Source organism: Hippocampus zosterae, chromosome 13, assembly GCF_025434085.1.
Source record: "Hippocampus zosterae strain Florida chromosome 13, ASM2543408v3, whole genome shotgun sequence".
In the NCBI taxonomy this organism is placed as follows: Eukaryota; Metazoa; Chordata; class Actinopteri; order Syngnathiformes; family Syngnathidae; genus Hippocampus; species Hippocampus zosterae.
Genome location: NC_067463.1, coordinates 17,660,592 through 17,673,637, shown reverse-complemented (window position 1 = coordinate 17,673,637; position 13,046 = coordinate 17,660,592). Strand labels below are relative to the sequence as shown.

Genomic DNA, 13,046 nt, shown 5'->3' with positions numbered 1-13,046 from the left:
GATGCTGCAGCCTCTCCCAGCTGTCTTCAGGCATTAGACGGGGTAAATTATTCACTTTGAATTTTATGGCTGCAACAGGTTTAAAAAAAAGCTGGGACAGGTCACGTTTACCACTGTGTCCCATCACCATTTCTTTTAACAACATTAGAAAAATGTTTGGAACTGACGACACTAACTGTTCAAGTTTTGTCGGTGAAATTATTTTCCCTTTCTCGGTTGACATACAACTTTAGTTTTTCAACAGTCATGAGTCTCCATTGTCGTATTATGAGAGTCCGCGATTTCCATTCTCGTATTTTATGCTTCATAATAATGCGCCACACATTTTCAATGGGAGACAAGTCTGGACTGCAGGCAGACCAGTCTAGTACCTGCAATCGTTGACTACAAAGCCACGCCGTTTGTCATTGTCTTGCGGAAATAAGCAGGGGCCATGAAAAAGACATTGCTTGGATGACACCATATGCTTCTCCAAAACCTAGATGCACCTTTCAACATTAACGGTCCCTTCACAGATATGGAAGTTAGCCATGTCATTGGCACCAACACAGCCTCACACCATCACAGATGGTGGCTTTTGAGCAGTCTGGATGGTTCTTTTCTTCTTTGGCCCGGAGGACACAAGGTCCTCAATTTCCAAAAACAATTTGAAATGTGGACTCGTCAGACCACAGAGCACTTTACCACTTTCCATCAGTCCATCTTAGATAGGCAAAGACCCAGAAATGCTCGCGGTGAGCGTTTTTGATCGATGGCTTTTGTTTTGCATTCTAGTGGTTTAAGGTGCACTTATGGATGTAGCGCCGGACTGTGTTTACGGTCATTGGCTTCTTGAAATGTTCATGAACGCACCCAGTGATGTCATTTTTTGATGTAGTGTCGCTTGAAGGAACAAAGGTCGAGGACATTCAATGTTGGTTTTCGGTCAGGGAAGCTAATCGCTAATCATGGCACTCACCTGTTCCTAGTCAGTCTGTTCACCTGTGGGATGTTCCAAACAGCTGTTTGATGAGCATTTCTCAACTTTCTAAATCTTTTTTGCCACCTGTCCCAGCTTTTTGCGGGAGCATGTTACAGGGCCAAGATTCTAAGTTCGTGATTATTTGCTAAAAACAACAACATTCTTCAGTTTGAAGATTAAATATCTTGTCGGGTTTGTAAAAAAGTTCAGAAAGCAGTGCAGGCTTCACCTGTGTTTGTGGACACATGCACCTTCCTGAAGTGCAAATTGATGAAAATGCAAGTGGAAAGAATTGAGCAAGCCCGTCTCACGGTTTGTCTTAATGGAATAATTTACCAGAAACGGGAATGGAAAAGCTCGTCTTAATTATAACTTACTGTTTAATTACAAGTGACAGAAGCCTCAAAGGCAGAGGCCACGATGGGCATGTGTTCCACTTATTTTTTTATTAACGCAAAAGCTCAGGCTGAATATTACTCTGAATCAAAGGTAATTGGCTCATTTAAGCATGGTGGGCAAAATTGCCTCTCCGAAGAGAAAGAGGAGAGAGAGCGCAAATGATTTGGATTCCATACTCAAAAATCCTGGCAGAAATATGCAGACAACTTCAGAATTTTAGAACTGCCATGATCAAGTCAAATTGTTACCTCGGTGTGAAGTTTGTTTTGCTCATCAAAGTTAAGATCAATGTTTTGCAATGTTGTACAAAGGTAAACTTGTTTTTACACTTATAAAAGTAAGAATATTAGAAAGTAACCAATAGGTGCCACATTGCTGGTGCAAACATGACGTTTGAATTTGTCATTAGTACCCACTTTCACGCAATAAACACTCACACTCTGTACTCTAAAGTAGACAGACAAGCAATGTATCCATCCATCCATTTTCCAAACGGCTTATCCTCATGAGGGTCGCAGGCTTACTGGAGCCTATCTCAGCTGTCTTCGGGCAGTAGGAGTACGCCCTGAACTGGTTGCCAGCCAATCGCAGGGCACACTGAGATTAACAACCATTCACACTGACCGTCACAATTTTGAGTGTTCATTCGGCCTGCCATGCATGTTTTTGAAACGTGGGAAGAAACCAGAGTACTCGGAGAAAATCCACACAGGCAAACTCCACATAGGAAGGCCGGAGCCGGAATTCAACCCCACACTTCTGCACTGTGAGGCCGATGTACTAACCAGCCCACTACAATTCCGGCCCAAGCAACGAAGATCATCAAAATGTTCAGGTTTCTCATTTCTGGTCACATCACATTTGCCTGGCCAACGGTTGCCGGGAGGCCCATGAAAAATGAGGCAGATGACAGTTGTGCCCAACAGGCTTTTTGAATCACAATTTAAGAGGTTATGCAAACACATTAATTTTGAAATTAAACATTACCCTGTATGAAATATTTAGAAAAAAACTGTCTATGCTATTCAAAATCCTTCTGAAATAACCTGATGAGGATCTCCTCACCCAAGTCACAGCATATCTATTCTCATTTTCCAAGTGATGGGCTGAGAGAGGTCTTCCTCACCATGGATGTACTTCGGAAGAAGACGTTGTTGCAGATGGAGGAGAAGAGCTTCATGCTCTCCTGCAGACGATTCTACACAGGAGACAAATGCTGCAATCAGACAGCCGCGGCGGTGTCAAGACAACTTTCATCTTCAAAGATCATGACCGAGGGAGGAGTCATGGAGTGAAGCAAACAACTCCAACTATGAAACTGTTACCATGGAGGGGTCCTCCACCAGGGTCATGTCATAACCGCTGAGCGACACCACAAAGAGCACCGCCCGGACATCCTCAAAGCAGCCAATCCACTTCCTGCGCTCCGTTCGCTGACCTCCAACGTCGTACATCCTACACACATCCAATGGAAGAGTCAGGAGAGACCAACAAATCAAAGCATGTGGAAATGCACACTTAACACAGATGTATGCGTTTTGCTTTTTCATTGATTGACTTTGGGGCGAGTGAAACTGGCCGTAAATGTGAATACAAGTCAACGAGTCGCACAGAATACGCTCACTCAACTTTTTCTCATCATAATCCATTCAAGCATGTTTCTCACTTTCCCAGTGTGCACTTTCCCAGCCTGTTTGAGCTTTGCTCTTACTGTGCATGGAACTTTTATCCTCTTGCCATGATGACAACATTTTTGATACCATTAATAAGGCCTTCTTGAGATGTGGATGTGAAACAAAATAAGGTCAGAACAGCACAAAAACACTGGACCTTCAAGTACATTTATCTAATTATGTAGAAGAAATGTATTGTTCAGTGGTGGACAATGCCTGTGATTTAGCAAGATGCCTCTCCCCACTCAAAAGTTTACTCTTCCACCCTTTTTTTGCTTGTTCATACTGTACTGGTTTCATAACAAGTGACTCAAATCATCATCATTAATTTACAGTCAATGCCAGTTAGGAGTGACAAAGAGGCAGCTTGAAGCACGCACTCCGCACCTCTTACTTGGAGAGCTATGTAAGGAGAGTGAGAACAGGCTCGAAAGAACACTTTAAAAGTGTTTTAATGTTCTTTCATGGGTTCAAAGAGGGTGTTGGGATAAAGCAAAAGCAAACAAACAAAAAGGCAGATTGTTACCACCTATTGTGGGAAGCGCTCCAACCCATCGCCACAGTAAACGGGGGTTCACCCTGTACATTACTAAACAAGGCATTTGTGATGGATCAGACCAAAACTGTTTCCTTAATTAATGCCCCCAAAATAATAAACGTTAAATACACTTTACCCAGAAAAAGCGATGTGAGATAAGCAAACTCGCACTTCATTTTAAATCTTTTCATGACCTTCCACAATGGGGAGGACGGATAAATGCTTTGATCCATGCAGAAAATACACCCAGAAAGACCAGCGCTATCTTATTTTCTGGACTTCTCGGTGTTTACCAACACGTTTCAATTTATCCAAAACACTGGAACAGAATGAGTGTGAGGTCAATCTGATAGAATAGCACCCAAAAAAAACCCACAAGAAAGGCAGTAGCTGGTCCCCAGTTGGTCAGGTGCGCCATCTTTTATTCGAGCATCCTTGGAGCTAATGTAGCCATTTTTCAAGCGGGGGAAGGAAAAGAGACGCACAGAGCAGAGAGGGAAACAAACAATGGATGTGAAGCCATAAAAAAAACAGCTCACAGATGGGAATATTCCATAGACACTCATTCAATCAGTGAGGTTAATACAGTCTGCCATGACGCAAAGCTATTTATTTGCAATAAATGCAATGACAAACACACACTGACTAAAGAGTTTTCAGTCTTCCTTCGTCTCTACACGGCACAACGTTCCATCTCATCTACAGGCTTAAGAAAGACTGCAGGAAAATCGTACATGCTCGTTCCAAGGAAGGGTCAGCGTTTGAAAAGCGACGTTTCTGCCGCTTTTGATGTTGTTTGTTTGGCCAAACTCGTCAGAAACATAAAACAATGGAGTGAAAACGATGACACACAGTGTTGTCACTAATTAATGCGTGATGAATGTGTGGTGTTTTATTAGCTAATCCATCTATTTTCACAAGATGGATTAGCGTGGGTGAGCCGGAGCCAATACCAGCTTATGTCGGGAGAAGGGGCGGGTACACCTTTTAAACTGGCCGCCAGACAATTGCACAGCACATATAGTGTTTGTTTGGAAATACACTGCGAGCGCGCCCTGGTTGACTTTGAAAATCAGAGCGTAACTCAAATTTGCCGTTCCGTTCTTCAAAGTGCACTAAAAACGGGCGTGCCAGTGCGCATATTAGGCACACCGACTGAGGACACTGTGTGCCAGTGTGGGCTGTGTTCAGAAATAAATTGGAGCGGAGCATACTATGCTTCTCCGAAGACAGGTAAATCCGAAACCGACTTGGACCTGACTGTCGCAAAAAATTACAGTTGGTAATTGAAGCCATTAATTAGCGATGAGCATTATTATCTTAACGACGCATTATGGACTGCGACACTTTTGACTATAATGTGACCTCGACATGAACCGCCTTTGCGCTGGTAAATGTTAACACCCTTGCAGACAAAGACTCGACAACGCTGTGCATGCACCTTTTAGCGGACTTGCGGTTTCACACTCAAGTCCTGTCCAGACCTGCTAGAAACAAAAGTACGACCACAGCGATTCTTGAACGGAAATGCTGAAACCGTTCTTAGGAAAATGAGAATCCTGCAAATGATCCGGGAAAAAAAAAAACCCGAAAGTGCTATATACCCGTATCAGTTGAAAACGACGCCTTGTTTCGAATATATACTGTAAGACACGACTTGAGATGTTGCTGGCGCGCATTTGTGCCTTAACCACAACGTTTACTCGGATCACACGTGTGCCCTGAACGTTCAGATAAAACCTTCTTGAAGAAAGTCCTCAATTTCCAGCCTCTGATTTCACACCTCACCTCAGCCCGAATTCAAACGAACACGCGGAGGACCTGGAGGACGGCGAAAGGATCCCGCCGTGTCTACAATATCCTCTCCCTCCTCGCCTCCAATACAACTCACTAGCAAAGTAATATGTGGACTACCTGTGATAAGTATCGCATTTTGAGGTTCAATGAAGTTGCAATATGTTATATCATGTTTTTTAAATCCACAAAAAGGTAATGCTAGTCAAAAAAACACAGGTTGCTACACAGAGAAGACAAAATGTAGATGTATTGAATGGTGAGGCTTGGTCCTAATTTATTTTGGACAGAGGAGGCGTGCACGGCTCGTACATGTTGACCACAAGCTTCGTTATTTTAACCACTGGTACATATGAAATTACGAATATTGTTAATTGCTGTTGTAAAACAACAAAGGTTCAGTGTTGACACTACACATGTATTGTGTGTCGTGTATTCTATGGCTTGGCCGACAGCGACTCACTTGAGTACAACCCGGAAATGGGATTTCTCGTGCGTTTGCTGTGCGACCGTGTTTCTCTCCATCTGCCTCCGTCAGATGATTGCCATTGGGGGGCTTTAGCTGTCGATCAATGGAAAACTTGAAAGATGTATATGGTTGGTCGGCCTGAGCTGGACATGCAGCACAAACATGGAAAATCCACATATGTAGTTAGTTGCTAGAGTTAATTTTTGAGAACATGTTGAATGTTCATATCGCTGGATAGATACACTAATAATATATTGCCCAACCCTATTTGGAAGTGTGAAAATAACAAGCAAAAATTTAGTACAGTCAATGCTCGTTACACCGTACCTCGAGGGACATACTAAATCTATACGTTATAGTGGTCGTTTGTTGTAATTACTTACGATAAAATGGCTGGCAACTACGATGTATAATACTGTATGAAATACCGTATGAAAAGTGCCTTGTCCAGTTCAGGATGTGCCGCGCCCTTCGGCCGTTCACATCATCTTTCAATCTGTTGGCCACGAAATCTGCCATTTTGTTGCCATTACGGACGATTGTCAAAATCGTTGACTTTGCCAATTCGTATTCACGGCTGAGCTTTGTCTGGGAGACTCCCCTTTCGGAAGTGGAGACAATTTCATCCTTCACAGACAACAAGATTGGCTTCCGTTTACCAGACATGTTTTCAGACCATGTGCATACATGTACGCGTCCTTGTCACACTAATTGCAATGCACCAGGAGTGCTGTTCCTGCCGAGCTAACCTCCCTTGTACTTGGCAGAGGTCATAATTATTAAATGCAAATGCTGGTAAAGATGGTAAACATTCCTATAGGTAAACGTAACAGAGGGACAGCTCTCAGCTGGAAACTAGGAAACTTTTTTGATTAAGATTCTGATTTATATTTATTGTAACATCGCCTGGATGCACTAACTGCAATGAAAAATGTTCTTCCGTTTCTTTTTAACAAACACAGTTCTGAAGAACACACTCTATAATCCAGTTCATCTCGGCAAATTTCTGATGATTGTATTAACATATGATAAGCTCCCCTGGCAACACCCAAGATTTTCCCAAAGTAAGGCGCGTGTGCGCCTTACACACACACACACACACACACACACACACACACACACACACACACACGCACGCACGCATACACTGCTGGGTGTAAATTAACCAAACTCATTTATGTATATCCTCAAGATTTGTGGCAGATAAGAGAGAATGTGTGCTAGAGGCAGGAATCTGAGATCATCCGTAATACCACCTGGGACGTCTACTGGTCTACTTAATCAAACGTGACAGAGTTGATGAAATGTGCTTCAAAGCAAACAAATACAAGCATTTTCTTTTAGAACCCCTATATTGTGAATACAGAGATTGGTTTCTCAATATTTTCTACAGTATATGTTTAATGACAATTGCTGAAAACATCTGCAAAGAATAAGAACAATGCGTTCACCCGCCCGTCGGTTCATTTTACTGGATTTGTTGGAGATGTGACTCAAAGAAATCCAGGCAATAACACACTTGAGCTTTCTGGCAAGGGACAACCCTCTCCCACTATGTCAGTACTGAGCGCCTTCCTTCCATCGGTAGTTCTTCTGCACAATTGGGAGTTACTCACTAATAAGAACGTGGCTCATTTCTACATCTACAGCAGCTAGCAAGCGAGCGTATGCCTACAACCTGAAAAAAAAGCACCGTCGCTCATTATTTGGGCTCAAGTGTCTCTGTTAGGTGGACCTATGCGTGCCACATGATGCCAAACTAGCAAATAGCATGACCGCACCGCCGAACTCGGAGACGGTTTGCGAGCTGGAAGCTAGCTGGCCTCGAATCTAGAAAAATGCATCAACCCCAAGTCAGGGCGAAGCAACCGGCGGCTAGGCGAATGAATCTGAGTGTACCGAATCATAAGTATGCAGGGTGGTAGTTTTATGTAGTAATATCATGTTGTTTGTTGCAGTTTTGTGCCATCCTTGAGTGAGAAGTTTTATGCAAGAGATCCCTTTGCACTGGGAAAAAAAAATCAATGTGGTTATTTTGTTTTGTTCTTTGGTTAGGATATTTATACATGCATTGACAAATGCATTATGAAAATTTAATATGTGAAGAGTTCATATGCATGTATTTTTACCCCATTTAATATGTGCCCCCCCATATAGTGGCCCCTCAAAGCATTTAAGTTGCCCATGCCACCCCTAAGTGTTATGTGTTACACAGGCAAAAGTGTCGCTGTTGTTTTGACTCGCGCGCAATGCAATGAACGAGGCCCTCCAGTTTTTGTCCATTCAAATTTGGTAGACACACTTCTGTGTGGTGTGTCAAATATAAATGACATTTTATTTTCACTTACAGGACGTATATATGAAGAATGTGCTTCTGGGTGACTCAGTGGGGGGAACAAAGAACAGAGCAAAAAGGCAACATTCATAAGAACATAAAACCAATCCATTGATGATCAAAGTGGTTTCATGTTGATAAAATGTTTTGAGTTTTGGATTTACCAAACATAAAAGAACTTCCCATTGCATAGTAATTGCCATGACGGAAATTAATTAATGTGCACTGCTTAGAAAAACAAATGAAAGAAAGTCTAACTCAAAGGAACCGACCCAGAAGGGCGAAATGAGGGCCAGACAACCACAAGTGTGGCCTGCGCTCACAGCCGAGCCCCACGCAGCCCGATTCGAATTTGCCAGAGAATCGCAGAAGCGGCAGATTGGTCGCTGGCAGGACCGTTCGCTTCACAGATGAGAGCATGCTCACACTGAGAAAATGTGACAGACGCGGGAAATCCAGAGGGACGCTGTGGAGAACCTTCTGCTACCGGCATCATCTTTGTGACACTTCAGGGAGTGCAGAGAGGCACTTACTTGCCCCACCAATCCAAGAAATGACACACCATAATTAAAGCTTTTTAACTGGAAAACTGTCGACCAATATAGCATTTAGCAGCCAACAACAACCAGCGGTCATCAGATTGACGAGCGATGTTCAGACATTTGTTTATCTCCTCTCCGAGGAGAAGGAGGAGCCCCTCCTCTTCTCTGCTCGAAGCAACCCAGGTGTGGTCACAACAAAAGCATGCAAGACGCAGGGAGAAATTTCGTATTCGGTCCGACCGTAGTATAAATCCGAGGTCTGGCGGCTGGTGTGGTGTGTTGTCCTCCAAAACCATGCAGAAATAAAATCAACACATTTAGGGACCGTGGATTCTGGGTGCCAGAACCAGCTCTAATTTTATCATATGCAAGTCACACCTGACAAACTATGAAAAACAGAGCAACGTATTGTCCAAAAAATATGCTATGTGTATTTTTTTAAAATAATTTAGTTAGACTTAACTGGTTCAATCAGAGACGGAGGCTTGAGCAACAAGGCCTAAAATTCCTTGTATTCGTGTTCATCCAATCCCTTAACAGTAAACTATTCATTTCGGGTTTTTGAGCGTGTGCCATGTAGCTGCTGCATGGTTATTTCTAGATACTTAATTGTAATGCTAATTTTCTGTTGATAGCTACTTGCTCTTCGTGCTAACGTGGTTCCAGACAGACTTTGGGGAAAAGTGTACTGTGCACCTAAGCACTAATTCTGGTCTTTCCCGACTCTGAATTTCACATTTGTGACGAGTAGACTTTACACCGATCTGATCGAGGGAATCGAAATCAGTCGATATTTAGCATTTTAAGCAATATCACTGAACAACTGTAAAGTAATACGTTGCGCACTCTATCGGTGTGTTGATCGGCTCCGCAAAATAACACATGAGAGCAGCGGTTCTTAACCTGGGTTCGATTGAACCTTAGGGGTTCGGTGAATCAGCCTCAGGGGTTCGACAGAGCCTCTGCCATGGAGGTTAAGACACACCCGACTCAACAATTGATAGAGAACGTTCTTCAACGTGATACACATTAGTGAAGCACAACAGAAAGAACCATAAGTCAGCAGCACCCAGAGACAAACAAACAGCATTTAGATGTTGACTCCAGTCATCTGCTGACAAACTGACTCGGGCTACATTGTTTATATACTTAGGAAAAGCCGTCCTAATGTGTTTCATTATGATCACTCAATATGAGATGTGGGGATGAGGGACAAGTTAATATTGTGGAAGCTTCACAGCCGAGGTAGTCCTCAGGTAGACATTACCAACAACAGAGAGCATAAAATTCAATTTTGTTGTAACAAATATCCCTTCCAACCTTGTGTGTATGGCTAGTCAGATGTGTCACAATAACACTACTAATCAGCTCAGCTAATTAACATCAGTCCAATTCAACAAACAGTGAAAACCACCTCAATCCTTCTGTACTGTCTTTACAAAACACAGATTCATAAATACAGTAATCCCTCGCTATAACATGGTTTATCTTTCACGGCTTCGCTGTTTCACAGGGTTTTTTCAATAGCGCGTTGTATTCTGCATCCTGATAAGCTAAGGGACTGAAGACTTATGTCAACAGTCTCCGTGTTCCATCGCTGTATAGCTTGTCATATTTTCTCCATGACAAAACACACAATTTTTAATATAAGGTTCTGTGCAGTATATCGAAAAACCGTCAGTTGTAATAAATAAATAAATAAATTAAATAATAATAATAATAATAATACAATTTGTTTATAAGATATGATATATGTTAATGCTTGATGTGTGAAAAAAGATGTAATATTTGGCTTCATTCAATATTGTATTGTACACATTAAAAAAAATAAATAAAGACAACTTCACGGATTTCACTTATCACTGGTTCTTTTTGGAACGGAACCCCCGCGATAAACGAGGGACTATTGTATTGTATTTCCACATGCATCAAAGAGCTGTGAGAAACAAAGATAGTGGCCATTGTTCAACTAATTCTCTTTTGGTTTTTCTCCAAAACAGCGGTGAGCAATTGATCACAATATATTAATGGAAGAATTCGAGAGATGTGGTATAAAGGATTTGGCAGCTAAATGGTTAAAAAGCTATTTAGATGACAGATATCAATATGTGCAGTTTAACAATTTCAAATCAAACAAGTTGAAGATACAGTAGCTCACGGGGTACCCCAAGGGTCTGTGTTTGGTCCTAGACTATTTATTTACACCTTGTATCAATGACATTTGCTCTGTCTCTAAAGTTTTTTTTTAAAAGTTCAATTTGCTGATGACACAACAATATACTGCTTGAGCAAATGAAGTTACCTAAAGCTTTTTATTTCGTCAAAAGGTACTGACTGCTCTTGGACACATTGATGGACAAGAAAATCTCTAGGCCTAAAAACCCACAAAACTCACGAGATGTTTCCTCTTCTGAAATTGTGTATGAGGTGTTAAGTCCCATGTTTTTTTGTCTGCAAACAGCAAATACATGAGTAATATGAAGTCAAGTTGTCCGTTTGTATCGTGCTTATTAACACAAGAGTCTCAATAGGCTTTACAGGCCCACTGTTGAAAAAGATTAACGACATCCCATTATGCAAAACCCCAGGCAAAGAAAAATTCTAAATCCCATTTCAGGAAAAAAGAAAAAAAACTTGAGAAAGGACCACAGATGAGGTTCTAAGCATGTGTGAAAACCCATTTAACTTTGCACACAAATCAGACCTGCCAATAAATAAAAAAAATAGTAATAAAATAAAATAAAAAATAGTACCCCAATGTGTCCAGAGCTCTGAGGGACCTAAAAGCAGCTAAAAAAAATTCTGATCAAAAACAAACATTCTGTTGAAACAGGAAATGAAATTGCCATAGCCTTTGATTATAGTATCCCAAAATTAACTGATATTATTTTCACAGTTTTTAGCAAATGGATATGCTTGACAACACATTCTAATGCTCCCCTTTGAGAAATGAACCACACCACAAAACGGAGATGCTATTATTTGAAATTCTCTGGTTTCACGATAATCCCGTCTTAATGCGCATGGATGGATGGATTTAATTTACAGCCAATAAACGGCATACTTTCGCAACAATGCCAAGCACAAACAGCAGCTGCAAGACAATGTGAAAGTCAATCAATGAAACGTATATTGTCTTTGTTGCATCTTTTTTCTTTCAAATCAATGTCATTCAATGGCACAAAGGGGAACATAGCCTTTAAAAAATGCAAAAAAGGGCAAAACATGAACATTGCATATTTGTATTCTTTTTCATTCATTGATAGTTGGTGGACAAAAGATTGCCACACCCACCTTTGAGTTCTGACATTGAATCATGGCTAAGCACAATTTTTTGAAGCTTTGTCGGTGGAATTCTTCCCCATTCTTTTTTTGATGTACAACTTTTGTTGCTCAGCAGCCTGAGGTGTAGCGTGTAGAAATTAATGTATGTCTGTAGTGTTATTTTTTTTAATTATTATTTGTAATGTGTCTTTATCATTTCATGAGACCACTTCAATGGTCTGATATTTGGGGCAGTATTAAAACCTAACATTGTAATTATGACAGGGGTGTTCAACAAAGGCCGCGAAGAAATCAAGATCTGTCATCTGTCAGCCTGTCGAGATCATCAGCAGCTTGAGCTAAAGACTTTGGCCATTGATCAGGGATGAATATGATGATCTGACTGACATCCATGCTCTGCGCCTATACTGATAAGGCCACGACAGAGATGTCTTTGACGTGTATGTTGTCGTATTGACTTATTGATGAATGATGCCACCAATCTCCATCTTACATCTGCGGCCTATCACATGACTTTAGACAAAGATAAGCGCACAGCAGCACAAAAAGGGGCAGTAACTTTAGATGAAATGTTTTCCCGAGACATGTCAAAAACCTTCAGTAATCAGAGGCATCTGTCGACCGCTTCAAAATGTCACAGAGTATGAGGGAAGAAAGTGTAAGCAGTCTACCTGAAAGTGAGGTGCTTGACTTTGAACTGTGTCTCGATCACGCCTGTAGTCCTCAGCCGCACGCGCAGAACGTCCATCTCTGTAGGAACGTAGTCCGGAGACGAGATGCGGCTCATATTTTCAAAGAAACTAAAAAAAAAAAATACACACAGATAGAGGCGGTGAGAAAAAGTGGTGCAAAAGGTCATAACAGAGGAGACATTAGCAAAATAAAAAAATAAAAAAAGGAAATCAAGAAATAACCTGCAGACAAGCTTTAGATCAAAGTGAAAATGATGAATAAATTGCAAACGTGTGTGTGTGTGTGTGTTAAAAGGCTATTACTCGATACAACAGGTGGAGTGTGCAGCGATAAGATTGAAGCCCCAGGGAGCGCAGT

General features: G+C 41.5%; 1 protein-coding gene across 2 annotated transcripts in view; it reads right to left on the bottom strand.

The window, feature by feature from the left end:
- The window catches only part of gnav1 (guanine nucleotide binding protein (G protein) alpha v1), a 35,946-nt gene that overhangs the window by 4,949 nt on the left and 17,951 nt on the right, over nt 1-13,046 (bottom strand). For both annotated transcript variants that reach the window (XM_052083352.1, XM_052083353.1), the window contains exons 5-7: nt 12,668-12,796; nt 2,686-2,815; nt 2,487-2,558 (exon numbers count right to left, since the gene is read on the bottom strand). In XM_052083352.1, coding sequence (XP_051939312.1) covers nt 2,487-2,558; nt 2,686-2,815; nt 12,668-12,796 — 331 coding nt within the window. The remainder of the gene's footprint in view (nt 1-2,486; nt 2,559-2,685; nt 2,816-12,667; nt 12,797-13,046) is intronic.